Consider the following 17,671-nt stretch of genomic DNA (forward strand, 5'->3'; position numbering starts at 1 on the left):
CGAGTTTCTTGATCTCAGAAGGAATCAAGGGCTACGGGGAGAGTGCAGGGAAGTGGAGTTGAAATGCCCATCAGCCATGATTTAAATGGCGGAGTGGACTTGATGGGCCAAATGGCCTTACTTCCACTCCTGTGTCTTATGGTCTTTCTCTTACATATGAATGTAGATTTCCAAATGTTTGATTCCTCTATAGTATCTCAGCACAAGAGAAATATTCTGATTTGTTTTTCTCAGGTCACAGTGAACTAAAGATTTCCTCACACTGATTTCCATATTTATCTTGCACATCACAAAGATGTGTAGGCTAGGTGGATTGGCCATACTAAATTGCCCATAGTGTTCAGGGATGTGTAGACTAGGTGGGTTATGCAGGGATGGGTTCGGGTGGGATGCTCCAAGGGCCTGTTTGGACTTGTTGGGCCAAAGGGCCTGTTGCCACACTGTAGGGATTTGAAGAAATTTTCTAAGAAGAAATCTAACAACAAATCTAATAAGCTTATCAGACATGAATGTGTTAGCACAGAAGATTTTGCAGGTTCTTCTCAGCCCTGCCTGAAGTAGGCATGTTTATCTTCAATGCTCTATCAGCTGCATAAGATCCACACTTGAGATTGATGGCACTTGTACTAGAATGGCTCCTCCCTCAACAGCATAGTAACAATCTAATGAGCGCCAGTTGAATAAAACTGTAGAAGATACAGAGTTAAAATACTATTTTTTTAAGACTTAAGGGTACTGTCCTTTTGCCCATTTAGGTGACAGCGTTCACGACTGAAATAGAGCTCCAAAAATGATATGTAGCAATGAGGAGGTTAACGTTACCAATGGAAATTGACCAACAGGAAATAACAAAGTGCACAGATTATTGCGGTATAAAATAGTGAACCAGTGTTCTTCAAACTACCTCAAATGCTTTTTTTAAAATCATATTGGCACATGAAAGGTAACTGAAGTTAAAGAAGTGGAATGAACTAGCAGTATGTTCTATTTTATGCTTAACACCTTGTCTAACAGACCAACTGTTAGACTAACAAACTGTCAGTCAACACATTTAAATTCACTTAAAACAAACAAAATTACATCAGTGTACAATATTGTTGAGCGAGCCATGATAATTGACTTTATCTAAGGTTCAAGCTTACGCACATTTTCTTTTTAAGCTTTCTACTTTAGATACCGGGCTCACAAAAGACATGGCAAAATCTACCATACCTTTCATTTGCTTCATCATCACTTTGCAGAAGGTTATCATCTAGCTCTTCATCAGATTGATCAGACTGATTCTAAAGTGGGAAGAATGACAAACATCCAATGCAGTTAAATGAGACAGCAAGATCATGTTAAATAATTCTGAATTACTTCATCTAAAATTTATAATCTTCAGAGTTTTCATTCACTACAGTACAATTTTCAATTCTCATCAATTGGATTTCAGCTATTTCAAAAATTTTCTGATGAACAAATTCAAGTTTGCACCGTAGTAAAATAGCAACTCTGAGAACAGACATAAAAAAACCAAACAAATTGGAAAAGGTCAGAAGTCACTTGACACCAGGTTAAAGTCCAACAGGCTTATTTGAAATCACAAACTTTGAGTGCTACTCCTTCATCAGGTCTATTCCACCTAATGAAGGAGCAGTGCTTCGTAAGCTTGTGATTTCACATAAACCAGTTGGACTGTATAATTTGATGTTGTGCGACTTCTGACTTTGTCCACCAGTCTAACACTCGCACCTCCACATTAAACTGCTAAGAGCAGTTAGAAGATTTCTGTGTTGTACACAACAGCACTGACTTTTATGCACCCTCAAACGTCTGCCTTGTACCCCTGGATTTTAATTTCTAAACTAAGTATTCGAACTTGCCTTTAATTTCTTTATGAGCTGGTGATGGAATGCATTATGTTGGTTATTGATAGCAGTGCAGATGCATTGAACTATCAACTTTAGAACTGCAACAAATTCAGCACATAAGTGGAAACTTTGAAAGATAAACTATAATCATGAAAGATGGGCCTTCACCATTAAACTGCAAATCCAGGCCAATCCAGTCATGTCATTCATAATGTCATTCAAAGCTTCACAGTGATTTCAAAACAGGAAACATAATTAGGCTCATAAACTGCATAAATCACCACTTCACATCTGCGACAAATTCAAAAACAATTTGATTTCAGTTGAGTCAGGGAAGTATGATGCTCATTATAGATGAGAACCAAAAACTAGCTTCTGAACAAAAGGCATTACGTTACTTTTAAGTGACACAGGAACTGCACATAATCTGTGGCATGAAATTACCTCCAGTATTATTCACTTGTGGTCAAAACTCATGTATTGTGTACTGTTCATTTTAAAGTTGAAGTTTGTCAAATTTATGTTTATGGTGCCATTTTGTACATTTATTGAAAGCTACACTAAGTTTGCACATCAATCCAATGCTTAATATAAAACTAGTGGTCCAGCTATTAAATCTTTTGCTGGTGTTGTGATCAAGTATGCAAGAAAGCTACAAAATGGACAGAACAAAGAATTCTAATCATTGATCTCAAAATCCGTTCCAGAATTATTTTCAACCTTACCTTTTTGCTCAAACCCCAGTCATCACTAAGCAAGTCATCTTCAAGATCGCTGTCAGAAAGATAAAATAATTAATGCCTACCATTTAATTGTTTGATGACATGATAAATGTTTCGATATACAATATACAAAGACAATACTGCTGACTTACCATTTCGGTACCTGGATGGAAATAGTTTCATTACCTGATACATTAGCAAGGCATCACTTATAATGTTGCACTGGTACTGCAATAGTTTGGCTGGGACCGTGGCCAGTTCTAGAGAATAAGTCTTCCATATTATTACTGAAACAATTACCAGGACCCCTAGCCTTCATTCCAATAACTTCAGCCATTTTGTGATATCATGGGGAGTGACTCGAATTGTTTTGAGACAGGCATCTACCACAGTGGGGATTTCAGGTGGAATCCTCTCAGCACTTGTGCGTGAAGATGGATGTAAATACATCAGCTTTGTCTCCTTAATCTTTCATAATCTTTTCTCACTGCAAATGGTAGTTTATAACAACTTAATCTATCAATAATTCCCATCCTCCATAAATCTCCAAATAAGCATGAAAGAGAAAATGAGAAGAAGTTGCAAACATAAGAAGTGAACTAATAAGTTTCTGTAAAGTATTCAAATTGAAAAATGTATATCATAAATTGTGGGGCCAACTGGATTCCAAAAAGGGGGCCTGTGGAAAGCGGAGTATGACTGAAATGAAACATGAACACCTTCCACCTCTGTTTACCAAGAAATGCTGCCCAAGACACGATAAAAGGCAATGTCGTTGAGACACTTTGTAAAGCCAACTGTGTACAAATTAGTAAAGACATCAAAACCAGATGGGAAGCATACTGGGGCAATTGAGTTTAGAAACTGCATTGATCATAACATTCCAATCGTCCTTAGATGCAGCAGTGCCAGAGGACTGGAGAGTTGCAAATATTACGTGTTGTTTCAGCATAAGGAAACATTAGATAGGAACAGGAGCAGACCACAGTATCAAGCTTCCTCTACCATTCAACACCATTCAGTTGATCCCATGGTCAACTTATCCACTAATTCACCATTCAATCTGTTCCCCTGAAACAGAAATCTGCATATCCAGCCTTAAAATATATCAACTAAGTAGTATTCACAACTTTGTACGGTAGCAAATTCCAAGGAATCACAAAACTGAGTAAAGAAATTTCTTCTCATTCCAGTCCTATATGATCTACTTGCCCCCAATTTCAAGATTTTCCAGCCAATATGGGCACACAATTAAATCCAGCAATGAAAAGCCAGTAAGTTCAATTTCAGGGATGGAAGAATTTTTACAAACACAATTTAATTTTTATGATGAAGGGAATGCAGTGATGTAGTGCAGACTGACTTTGAAAAGGTGTCAGATGAGGTGCTAACTAATAGACTTGCCAACGAAGGTGAAGCCTGTGGGAGGAAAAGAAATGGAGAGAACTGCACTAGCATGAATACAAAGCTGACAGGAAACAAGGTAATGAAACTTTACTTTTTTAAAACACTGCAAGATGATAATGGGCTTCTCCAGAGTATAGTATGAAGATCAGAGCTGCTCTTGACATATATTCAAGAACCTAGACTGGGAGTACACAGCAACATTCTAGAAGTGCAGACAAAATATTTAAGTACTGTGAACTATAAGGAACGACAAACATCAACAGTCAGGAAAGGATGGACATTTGACAGGTGAAATTTTACGCAGATAAGTACAAAGTGATATATTTTGGTAGCAAGAGCTAAAAGAGGCAATAAGAAATAAAGCTACATAAAAAGGGACTTAGGGGCACGCATGCACATAACATGGCAGGTTTTATAAAAACATACTGGACTTCTGGTTTTATAATTAGAGGCAGAGTAAAAATGAGCAAGGAAATTATAAACTACCGTTAAAAAACACTGGTCCAGACTCAACAGCTGTATCACGCAAAAGGGTTATACAACACATTTTAAGAATAATGTGAAATCCTCAGAGAATGTGCAGCAAAGACATAGAAGAATAGTCCCAGAGCTGATGAACTTCAAATATGTACATAGATTAGAGAATCTAGGCTTGTTCAAGTGAGAAGGTGGAGAGGTGACGTAAGTATTTAAAATTATAAGTGCTGTTGGTAGAGTAGTTATGGAGAAAACTGCTCCCACTGGCAAAAGGATAAAATACTGATCAGATGTCAACAGCAAAAAGAAACCCGATAAGAATATTAGGAAAAAATATTTTCATGTGGCAAGCAGATACAACTTGGATTTTAATGCTTGTGTGTGGAGGAGACACATTCAATTGTGGCATTCAAAAGGTAACAAGGGAGAAAATTTGTAAATACAGGAAATGGGCAAGGTATTAAGACTAACTAAATTGCTCTTGCAAAGAGCAGGCCTGCCCCTAACAGGCCAAATGGCTTCCTTTTGTTCTGTAACCACCAATCAAACTCCCACTCCAAGTACTGTGGATACTCGACACCTGATATAAAAAGAGTTGGAGAAACTCAGCAGTTCTGGCAGCAACTGTCAAGAGAGAAGTAGAGTTAAGGATCTGAGTCCAATAGGGCACTTCCTTGAAACTCATTTTTACCTTGGGACTGAAAATTACAGAATTCTTCATCCCCTCAGTCTTCCAAGATTTAAGATTTGGGAATTCCAGATTATCCCAAATAATCAGTGGATAATTCATAAGTGATTTTAAGCCAGTTTATTAAGAAGCAATGGTTTAGATATGATACACAAGCTAAATAAGCAGAAAAGACATAGGACCTGATATAAATTAAGACACTTTACCATTCACAGACTGGATAAAAAGGTTTGGGGGGGGGGGGGGAGAGAGAAACAGGGGGTGTTGATCTCCATGGTTGATGGTGACAGTCTCCTCAAAATAGTTTACTGGTTTGAAGGTGATCCTCTGGATTTGAAGCAGCTTTTTCTGTTTTCTTCAGCTAGCCTTCTTGAGCTAGTCAAAGTGTTGGTTGATGATGCACGGTTAAATTTTGTTCAGCCTTCTCTTTCCAAACTTTTCTTGTCCTGACAAAAGTGCTTGGTTGGAGCTAACATTGGTCCATGTTGAGAAGCTTTCTTTTGACAAAAAAGAGCATTTTCTTCCTCAGTCTGTTTATATACTTAAATACTTGGAAGCTTACATCAATCCCATATTCAGTTGTTCACTGGCAAGAAACAGATATTCAAAGTAATCCCTTCTACTTCTGTCAGAAATCTATTAAATCATCTTGTGCCTCTTTCTTGGGAGAACATCCTGTTTAACCTTCAGACAGTTAGTTTATATATGGGTCATGAGGTCATCTCCCACCCCCAGTTCTCAGGGTTCGCAATGCCTTGTTTCCAGCACAAACAGACTGAAACTGCTGAGTCTGCCAGTTCAGGAAACTGCTTCTCATATGACTAAATGAACAATTCCTACAACATTCAATACAGTTTCTGGTATTATATGGTGATTTTTTTTTTAAACAAATGTCTATTTCTCTAACTATCTTCTCAATTTACAACCTAAACTAGCAACAACTACTCAATGTACCATTTTTCTCATCCAAATGCTCTTGACATACGACATGAGCCTTTCAAATTATATCATCTTCATTTTATGTGTTAAAACGAAATGAAGGAGTCGAAAGTTACAGAAATCTTTTGCCCAAATATCTCAGTTAAGAAAAAGCAATTACAATTCCTCACTGACACGGCAGATACAGGTGTTGGCTCAACTAAGTTCCAGTAAATGCTGCATTACCTCACGGCAGCCAAAGCCCAGTTGCTGTAATGAGTCTTTGGCCCTCTGAGCCAGTGATGAAAATTACCATAAAATGTTCCTGCTCCCAATTACTAGCCATTAATTCTTGCTGGAAAGCAGTTGTGTAAGGAATTACGTTGAGGATGAAAATAGATTGATGTATGCTATCTTCCATGGTTAAGTATTACATTGACATTCATGGTAGTTGGAAGTAAATAAAACAGTATGAGATACCAGAGGGTTATTGGCACCAATGGAACTCCACCTACAAAAAAAATCCACATCTGAGGGGACGAAATGGAGAGACAGCGAAGGGGGTTGAAAAATACCATTTCTCTCATCTCTCATTACTTCATTTGCATTTTTTTTGCAACTCAACAGTTTGACTGAACCACCTGCTGGACTTTATTTTGATTTTAATTTATATCTAATTGATTGAGAATTAAAGAAATTGAGACAAATTAAGGGCTTTCAAAGTACATCAAAACTTGCAACCATTTAACTTTACAAAGGTTACTACGGAAATCTTCCAAAGTTAGGATTCAATTATTCCCAGTGTGCTTTTCTACGATAATTTATTCCTCCTGCCCTCCTATGAGTGGAAATGTTTGCAATAAGAATTCCCTTTCCTCTCCATTCAGCCCAAGTATCCAGTTGAATTGCAATGACTGGAAGAAAAATACCGCTTTTTCCTGGTGGGAAAAAATGTTCAACTTTTTTAGTAAACTCTACGCAAAACAGGTTTTTTAAAAAAACTAATTTCTCCCCTCAGTTTGTTTTTTTACAGCAGTGGACAAAATATACAATATGCTACTGGAAAGGATGTACATTGATCTAGGATGACTCACATGACCAGAATGTTATAAAGTGCTTTGCAGCCAGTGAAATACCTTTTTTTCAAATGCTGACCATTATCGTAATGTCAGCAAGTACAGCTGTGGAACTGCCCAACACAGTCCCAGAAACAACAAAAAACAGTCAAATAATTTGCTTTTGTGATGGTGAGACAAAGAGAGATCAGTCATTCGAATTCCCTTGGTCATATTTAACACCATCAGAATGTTGTTCACCGGCAAAGATGGGCAACAAGCTTGATTCCTGCATCAATGTGGACATGTTTTAGTGCTGAAAATGAACTCATAATCTGACTCAGAAGTGGACTTCGCTGAACCAGGACTGACATCTAACATATAAGCTTATGTTGACCTTTGGTAAATCTTCAAAATTTTTCCTGCAATTATGGCTTCCACAAAAAGTATTGACTCATGTTAGCATGAAGCTCTATAAATGCCAGCACTTCTGCCAAAAACTGAGCCATGACTGTTGCCAAGTTAATCAAGTGAAAGAATATCATAGCACAGCATTATTCTGTCCAAACCCAACGCGAACTGGCTCTCGCTAACAACAGAATGAGGTCGGAAACCAATTACAGCATTCCCAACTGTTTTTCCCATTGAAATCAACAAAGCATAGAGCAGGCAGTGAATCTGAGATTTTGCTGAAGAAACTCAGCAAGTCTGAAAGCATCTCAAGAAAGAAACAAAAGTTAATGTTTCAAGTCCAGTAAGACTTTTTCAGAACTGAAGAATTCTGAACAGGACACAAACGAGACGCAAAACATTAACTCTGCTTCTCACTCTACAGATGTACTTCCTACTTGTTTTTCAGATTTCCAGGATCCAAGGTATTTTGCTTTTATCTGGATACGTTCTGGTTTGCACAGGTTCTTCAATTCCCTTCACTGTATCTGGTTCAAAACAACTGAAGTATTTTCCCAAACCACACTGTGGCAACAGGTTCAAATAAGTGGCTCACCACTATTTTTTAAAGAAAAGTCAAGGATGGAGAATAATAAATGCTAGCCCTGTCAACAACACTCAAATCCCAAAAAAGCAGCACACTGGGGAGATTGTATGTATATGTCACCATTAGAGGTCAACTTGTATCTTGAGAAAAAATTGAAGATTAATACTCCTGCTGTCCATTCCACCTCTGCAGCTTTAAACATACGTTGATTAAGCAGGCTGTAGCTGTATGCCCTCCAAACTAATTACATTTCACAGATGACACTGGGGGAAATATAATCTGGCATATTGAGAAACTAAATGATAAACTCCATGATTACAGGACATAAAAATCTGCACATTATTCACGTTAAGTAATTACAAATTTTATGAAAAAACTACAAGTAATTATTCATTTACTAATCTTTTATCAAGGCAGCATTCGAATGGTCAACTGCTAGCACTGATGGCTGCTACTGATATTAATAAGAATCATCAGAAAAATGAAACCATCCACAAAAATACACTTCTTCAGGACTAATCTCATGCAGAAGTAGCAGGCTGAATGCTTTCAGCAATAGTTTCTGGGACAGACTCAAGACCAAGCTTACACTCAACTTGGTATTGTGTGATAGGATTAATGTTCTCAGAGGAAGAGAATATAAATTGCAGTTATCAGGGTATGGACTGAATTTTACATCCAGTTTGACAGGGTGAAGACTGGGTCTACGACTAACCTTTGGTATTTAAGTCATGGGTGGGCATTAAAGCAGAACTTGCTGAAGTGAGCTGGGATCTTGGGCTAGATGATCGCCAAGTAGGAAACAGTGGCAGAAATTTAAAGGGCTATTTCACAATACTCCAAGTACATTCCTATAACAAAGAAAATTTTCAAGACAGCTCCATAATTTATCGTTCATTGAAGTAGTTAAGAAAAAGCATATAATTGCTGAATGATCGCTAGAACAAATGACTCAGAATGGCAGAAAATGGTTACCAGATTAATCAGAACAAATAAATTAGGCCACAACAGGAACCTAGATATATAAACAGGGAAATAAAGAATTGCTATAGCTAACTAAAAAGAATACAAAATCACCCCAGTAATACTGTAAATCACGAGGTTGAAGGAAGAGGGGAATTTGGTCAAATTCTAACCACTGAGGTACTTTTATGAACAAACTGATGGAGCTGCAGTATGTTAAGTCTCCAGATCCTGGCTGATGGACTCCATTTGAGAATTTTAAAAGAAGTGGCTAAGAAATTGCAGATGCACTGCGTTTTTTTGTAGAATTCATTAAATTCTGAAAGGTTCCATCGGACTGGAAAGTAGTAAATTAAAGGAGGAAGGCAGAAAACACGAAACCATGGGCCAGTTAGCTTGAATCTATCATGGAGAAGGTGGTAAATTCATGAAGGATTTATAGCTGGGCATTTAGAAAATGTCAAGAGTATGGTTCTGTGAAAGGAAAAACTGTTTAATTAATTTATTGGAGTTCTTTGAAGGAGAAAAGTTGTACTGTGGAGAAGAGAAAGTCCATTGATGTAAACCGTAGGAAATGTAGAAATATATATATTCTGAGTGTTCTAAAATATACCTTGAAATGTCTGCCACTGTTTCTCTCCTGATCTTTCGCCAGCATAATATCCCAATTCATTTCAGCAGGCTCATGCCCACCATGTAGTTGCCATTATTTAACGTGAAGTTCTGAAGAAGGGTCACTGGGCCTGAAATGTTTACTCTGCTTTCTTTTCACAGATGTTGTCAGACCTGCTGAGTTTCTCCAACTTGTTTCTAATAAATTGAAAAGACTTGGATTTCCAGAAGATATGTGCTAAGGTGCCACAGTAAAGATTATTGCATAAAGTAGGGACTCGTGGTGTAGAAGGTGACATAATAGTATGAATAGAAGGTTGGTTTTTAAAAAATGCATAAACATGCCAAGTAGCATCTTCCACATGTCTCAGTGCCAGGGACACAACTTATTACTACTTCTATCAATGACTTTGATAAGGGGAACAAAGATATTGTGGCTAAATCTGACACTGACAAAGATACATACTCAGGTGTGTTCTAAGAGTAACACGAAAGCAGATACAGCAAATAACTTAGGAGGTAAATAGAATGCGATCTTTTTTTTAAAAAAGCTGATCATTAAAGCAAGGGTTTGTGGTTCAGTTATCAGGACATTAATGAGACCATATCTTGAATACTGCATGCAGTATTGTCTCCTTATACAGGCAAGAGATAAAAGCATTGGAAGTATTTCAGAGGAGGTTAACCAGATTGATAGTTGGAATCAGCACACTGTCATAAGAAGAAAGATTGGAGAGGCTAGGCTTGTTTGCACTGGAGTTAGATGTTTCGGGGTAGTGATTGAAGTTCATAAGATCCTGAATAATCTTAACAAGGCAGAAATGAAAAAGATTATTCTTCTTGTGGATGACTCAAGAGCTAGGGAACACTGTTTTAAACTTAGACAGCAAGCTTTTAAAATAGAAGTGAGGGGAAATGTTTTCTCTTAGAAGTTTGCACTGAGGTCACTGCATGTTTTAAGGCTGAGGAAGACAGACTCGGTTTAGTAAGGGAATTGAAAGTTAGTGGGGATAGTGGGGGTATGCAATTCCAAACACAAACAGATAAGCCATAATCTTACTGAATGCAGACTGAATGGCCTATTTCTGCTCCTAATTTGTATAACATCCAGATACCTCTGCATCTCAGAGCTGTCCATCATTTTTAAACAAATATTTTGTGGGGTGTAGGTGCTGCTGGCTGGGCCAGCATTTCTTGCCCATCTACAGTTGCTCGAGTGAGTGATGGCGAGCTACCTCCTGAAACTGCTCGTCCACCTGCTGTGGGTTGACTCATATTGCCATTAGAGAGGGAATTCTAGGATTTTGGCCTCGCAATAGTGAAGGAGCAACAATATATTTCAACAGAATGGTGACAGGCTTGGAGGGGAGCTTGAGGGTAGTGATGATCCCATGTGTCAGCTGTCCTTGTCCTTCTAGATGCAAGTGATCAAGGGTTTGAAAAGGTGCTGTCTTTGGTGAATCTCTGGAGTGTATCTTGTATATAGTCTACGCTGCTGCTACTGAGTGTCAGTGGTGCAGAGTGTAGATGTGATGCCAAGCAAGCGGGCTGCTTTGCCCTGAATGATGTCAAGTTTCTGCTACGATTACTGCCACAGCTTTCTGACTGGCTCCCACTATTTCTTCTTTTATGTTCTACCCAAACATGAAGGGACCTGTACACCGCTTCCACAACTGATTCATTGCCATTATAATTTCTCATTTTTTTAACCAAACCATTCCCACATCTGGGCTTCCTGAACTTAAGCCTGGCCTCTCTAGCTACCTGTCTACCTTATCCTAGCTTCCTATCATTCCTACACATTCTGTACCTTCCACATTTTAGGTACAAGTCCACAGTGACCTGCAGCCATGCACCTATAATGGCTTTTAGATCATATTTATAAACTTCCATTTTCATACTCAGTTCATGTGTTGCTTCAATTGCCATGTGCATTCGGAATCTTTACTTTCTTTATTCTTTCAGCAAACACAAGCCTTATGTTAGTTTACTCCAAAGTCTGTAATATCTGTTACTTCCTATAATTTCCCATATGAATGGCATTCTCCCCTGCCTTGTCGTGACTCTGAATTGCCGTGTCTCTTCAAATTTAACCTTTGGCGCTCTCCCTACTTACTTTGAAATGTCATTATTTCCCTTGTTACGAGGTTGGCAAAAACACCAGTCACAGTATGGCTCAAACTCGGGCAGTCCCATTGGTACAAATCCATTCTTCCCCCGTCTTGTGCCCGACAGTCCATTTCCTCCATACGAGTCTTTGGGGCACATTCATCTTCTCCCTTCCTTGAAATGCCTTATCCCAAATTGCACATGGCTCAGGTAATAACAGAGATTATCAGCTCTGAGGGTCTGATTCTTCAATTTGTGCATGGCTTCGCATACAGTCTGTGCAGATCCTTCTAATATCACTAGTATCTACATGGACCATGATGACTGGATCCTCCCCCTCCCACTGCAAGTTCTTCTACAACACTGAGCACTCTAGCACCAGGCAAGCAAGACAGCCCTCCAGTCTCGTGCCGTTTGCAGCAAAGAATGATAGCAAGACTTCTGTTGATTACGTCTTCTACTACCACTGCATTCCTTTGTACTCTCCCCACACCTGAATATCTTCCTGTACCAGTGATTCGTGATGTAGCCCTGGCTCCCATCCAAGCAAGCTGAAATGACGTCAAACGTGTTGAACAATTTCACAAAGACTGAAGCCCCTGTACTACTGTCCTCTGGATCACCTTACCTGCTTCACACTCTCCAATCCGTGAACAATGAACAAAATTGAAGGGCATATCCTGAAGAGTTGTGGCTGCTTCCTGATACAAATAATACACACAACTTTCCAACTCATTGATGCATCACATCATCCACAGATCAGCTTACAGCTTAAGCTCAGAGCCAAATTCAAACATATGTTTGCCCTGGATCGAACTGGTTGGAGCTTCCACATACTGCAGCTGTGACACATCACCTTTCCTGCCATCCTCAGTGTGTACTAATTAGCTATTTGATTATTTTATTCAATTACACATTTATTTTTGCTTTGGCTATGTTCTAGATAATTCCAAGTGTCTCTAGGTGCTCCTTGCACTTGCTCTTCTAGATGATGACAACTGCCCCTGGTTGCCCCTTTCACTCACTCTGAGATGCTACTTACTGTCTTCAAGTGCTCCTTTCAGCTGCATCTACGACATTTTCTCTTCACAGATCCTGATTTATTTTCCTGTAATTCTAGTATTTTGTTTTTAATTTCAGAGTTGTAGTGTTGCTATTTTAAAAATCTTTCATAGAACGCTAGCTGTATGTCAATTTTAACACTCTTGCCCAGAGTCAAATGATTATGGGTGCATGATGTAGCCCTCTAGAAGCTCAGAGCAAAACCAAGTTTGACACTCGAGCGTAATACCGAAAGAGTGCTGCACTTTGACTTTTCGGTTAGGCATCAAAATTTGGCACAATATCAGAACAGAAGGGGAGTTATTTCTGGTTTCCTGGTGAGAATTTATCCCTAAATCAATATAATCAAACAGCAATGCGATAATCACTAGATTAAGTTTCTGAAAGCAAAGTGGCTGCATTATCTACAATGGAGTTTCAGACATACTTCATTGACTCCAAAGTGTTCTGTGATAGCTGATGGCTGCAAATAGTTCCACGTAACTGCAAAACTGGGCTCTATCACCTGCTCACACCATTTGGGGCACAAGTAGACCTGTTGTGTAGCTTCAGGCAGATATTTTAAGCTATGTCTAGAACTGAGATGAGAAGAAATTACGTGACCCGGAGTGGTGACCCTGAGGAATTCATTACCACAGAAAGTGGTCCGCATTCAAAGGCTGCCACATTTTGTCAGAAATGGCGGTGGACAATAAATCACTGGAGGGAAGTGCTCCATGAACATCCCCATCCACAGTAATGGGGTGGCCCAGCACATCACTGCAAAAGGTAAGACCAAAGCATTTGCAATAAGTTTTAGCCATAAGTGTCAAGGAAATGATCCATCTCAGCATCCTCCAAAGAATTCTAGCATCACAGTTGCCAGTCTTCAGTCAATTTAGTTCAATCCACTTGATATCACGATATATTTGGAAACAGTGAACCCTGCAAAAGCTATGGATCCCAAAAGCATTCCTGCAGTGGTACTGAAGAGTTGTGTTCCACAAGTTGCTGTGCACCCAACTAAGTTGTTCCAGAACAGCTAGAACACCGACATTTACCTGATAAAACAGAAAATTGCCCAGGCACGACAAATCCAGCATGGCCAATTGACATCTAATCATTCCACTCTGGAGTCGGTAAAGTCATCAACAGTGCTATCAAACTGCACTTTCTCAGCAATAACCTGTTCACTAGCACTCAGTTTGAATTTTAGCAGGAACACTCAGCTCCTGATCTCATCACAGCTTTAGTTAGGGATTCTACGATAGTCAAAACAGCTAAATTCTAAAGGTGGGGTGAAAGCAACAGATTCTATATCAGAGATAATGGGAACTGCAGATGCTGGAGATTCCAAGATAATAAAATGTGAGGCTGGATGAACACAGCAGGCCAAGCAGCATCTCAGGAGCACAAAAGCTGACGTTTCGGGCCTAGACCCTTCATCAGAGAGGGGGATGTGGGGAGGGAACTGGAATAAATAGGGAGAGAGCGGGAGGCGGACCGAAGATGGAGAGTAAAGAAGATAGGTGGAGAGGGTGTAGGTGGGGAGGTAGGGAGGGGATAGGTCAGTCCAGGGAAGACGGACAGGTCAAGGAGGTGGGATGAGGTTAGTAGGTAGATGGGGGTGCGGCTTGGGGTGGGAGGAAGGGATGGGTGAGAGGAAGAACCGGTTAGGGAGGCAGAGACAGGTTGGACTGGTTTTGGGATGCAGTGGGTGGGGGGGAAGAGCTGGGCTGGTTGTGTGGTGCAGTGGGGGGAGGGGATGCACTGGGCTGGTTTAGGGATGCAGTAGGGGAAGGGGAGATTTTGAAACTGGTGAAGTCCACATTGATACCATATGGCTGCAGGGTTCCCAGGCGGAATATGAGTTGCTGTTCCTGCAACCTTCGGGTGGCATCATTGTGGCAGTGCAGGAGGCCCATGATGGACATGTCATCAAGAGAATGGGAGGGGGAGTGGAAATGGTTTGTGACTGGGAGGTGCAGTTGTTTGTTGCGAACTGAGCGGAGGTGTTCTGCAAAGCGGTCCCCAAGCCTCCGCTTGGTTTCCCCAATGTAGAGGAAGCCGCACCGGGTACAGTGGATGCAGTATACCACATTGGCAGATGTGCAGGTGAACCTCTGCTTAATGTGGAATGTCATCTTGGGGCCTGGGATGGGGGTGAGGGAGGAGGTGTGGAGACAAGTGTAGCATTTCCTGCGGTTGCAGGGGAAGGTGCCGGGTGTGGTGGGGTTGGAGGGCAGTGTGGAGCGAACAAGGGAGTCACGGAGAGAGTGGTCTCTCCGGAAAGCAGACAGGGGAGGGGATGGAAAAATGTCTTGGGTGGTGGGGTCGGATTGTAAATGGCGGAAGTGTCGGAGGAGATTCTATATCATTTGACCAACTCTAGGATCAAAAATGTAGTCAATGGGAATGGGGGAAAATTCTCCATTGATGAGTCATACCTGGCACACAGAAGCATGGTTTATGGTTGCTGGAGTTAAGTCATTTCAGTTCCAGGATATCTCTACAGGAGTTCCGCAGGGCAGTGCACTTGGCCCAACCATTTTTAGTTGCTTCATCAACCACCTTCTTTCCATAATAAAGGTCAAAGTGGGAACATTTTCCAATAACTACACAATTTTCAGCACAATCTACAACTCCTCAATGAACAGACTATTTCAATTCAAGAGTGAATCGGGGTTAAATGGTTGAATGATGACCGAACAATTGCCAATGGTCGGAAAAGCCCACCTTTAGGGAAGGAAATCTGCCATCCTTACCTTGTCTGGTCTACATGTGACTCCAGACCCACAGTAATGCAGCTAACTCTCAGTTGCCTTCTGGGCAATTAGGGATGGACAATAAGTACTGACCTAGCCAGTCCCATTAAAGTATACGTATATAAAAAAGTCTACACCTAAATGCCGCAAGACCTGGACAATATCCCGGACTGACCTAACAAATGGAAAATATCGTTCGCGGCACCCAAGTATCCAGCAATGACCATCTCTAACAAGTAGCAATGGAGTAACACACTGGAAATCAAACCACATGTTAATCCTGGAACAGCAAGTTAAAGCTTTTATGAGCAACATGCAAAATCCCCAATCTAATTGAGATCTAGTTTGCTAGAAAGCATGGACTAGGTTCCTGCACTTAATCATTATTTTTTACAGAAAATTAGACAAACCAAAATAATCTCTCCAAATTAAAACTCTAAATCCTTCATAATTTCTCACACTACCTGTAAAGCAAAAAGGCCACTTTTTACTGGACCCCAGTAAGTTACAGTAATAAATCAAATCAAACACACAGATGCAAACAAATAGAGAAAAAACACGTGAATGGAAGGAAAGCTGGGAAGACAGTTCCGTAGTCTTTGTTCTCAAGATCTCGTGGGTTGGTTCTTACTGATCCAAATGTTTCTCTCCTTAATCACCCTTTTCCCAAATGCTTTTACTTTGTTTATACGGGACACAGGGGGGCTGTTTTTGTGAAAAGTCACTGACATGTCAAATTCTAAGTCACAATTTGCAGCTTCTGCTCGAGGGAAGATAAGCTAGTTTTTGACTGACTTAAAGTGTCTTAGTGCAGAGAACAGAATGTGTTTCTGGCTGAAGCATACCCACTGGTTTCCACAAGCTGTTCATCCACCTAACAACTAATCACCTTGCTGTTGGCAGGCAGGAGAGAACCAACCAGCTTCATTTGTAAATGACTTTGAGGCTCCAGCTCATTTGCACACTGCTGGAGCCCACAGCTAGAGTTCGCAATATGTATCAAAGTCCTCATTTTCTAAACATGCAGCCATCTCTGTAAATCCCAACCAGAAATTTTATTTCAGTTTTAAAAGGCACAGAAATTAAGAACATGCAGTCTTCCCATTAGGGAGAAGCTAATCAGCAGCAGTGAATAGCCACCATCATCCTGAGGCTACAATTGACCAGAAGTTACAACAGCACGTCAGAGGCAAGGAGTCTTGCAGCGAGTAAATTATATCTTCACTCCCCAAAACCTTTCTACCATTTATAAGGCAGAGATCATGGGTTTAATGGAACGGGATCATCCACTTGTCTGGATGAGCGCAGTTTCAACAACACTCAAGTGTGGCAAAATCCAGGACAAATCCACCCATTTGTATAGCACCACATCCACAAACATACACTCTCTCTCCATTATTGACATTTAGCAGCAGTGTGCACTACCTGAAAGGTGCACTACAGAAATACACCAAGGATTCTTAGCCAGTGCAAAGTAACAGAAAAACAGAAGCAGGAGTCAGCAATTCAAACCCATTGCCAAACATTATGATCATGATTGATTGAAATCAAAACCCTAATCCCACTCTCCTCTCAGGATTCTTGATCCCTTGAGCCACAAAGACTAAATCTACCTCCTCCCTGAAATCACAATGTTTTGGCCTGAATTACTTTCTGGAGTAGTGAATTCCAAAGGCTCACCACTCTCTGGATGAAGAAATTTCTCTTCATCTGTATTCTAATACGATTTTCCCTTATCATTAGACTATGACTCCTGGTTCTGAACACCCCAACTTTGGGAACATCCTTCCTGCATCTAATTGGTCTAGTCTTGTTAGAGTTTTACACATTTCTATGAGAACCCGACTCATTCTTCTAAACTCTGGTGAATTAATCCTAACCAACTCGATCTCTCCTCTGTTAGCAGTCCTGCCAGTCCAGGAATCAATGTGGTAAACCTTCGGTCCAAAGGAAGAACTGGGCTGGTTTTGACCATTTCAACTCCCCCTCCCATTCCTCAGACATGTCCATCATGGGCCTCCTGCAGTGCCACAATGATGCCACCCGAAGGTTGCAGGAACAGCA

General features: G+C 40.3%; 1 protein-coding gene across 4 annotated transcripts in view; it reads right to left on the minus strand.

Moving 5' to 3' along the window:
• The window catches only part of rbm33a (RNA binding motif protein 33a), a 150,655-nt gene that overhangs the window by 124,009 nt on the left and 8,975 nt on the right, over positions 1-17,671 (minus strand). For all 4 annotated transcript variants that reach the window (XM_048556169.2, XM_048556160.2, XM_048556152.2 and 1 more), the window contains exons 3-4: positions 2,579-2,627; positions 1,213-1,283 (exon numbers count right to left, since the gene is read on the minus strand). In XM_048556169.2, the coding sequence (XP_048412126.1) occupies positions 1,213-1,283; positions 2,579-2,627 (120 nt within the window). The remainder of the gene's footprint in view (positions 1-1,212; positions 1,284-2,578; positions 2,628-17,671) is intronic.

This window comes from Stegostoma tigrinum, chromosome 2, assembly GCF_030684315.1.
Source record: "Stegostoma tigrinum isolate sSteTig4 chromosome 2, sSteTig4.hap1, whole genome shotgun sequence".
Lineage (NCBI taxonomy): Eukaryota > Metazoa > Chordata > Chondrichthyes > Orectolobiformes > Stegostomatidae > Stegostoma > Stegostoma tigrinum.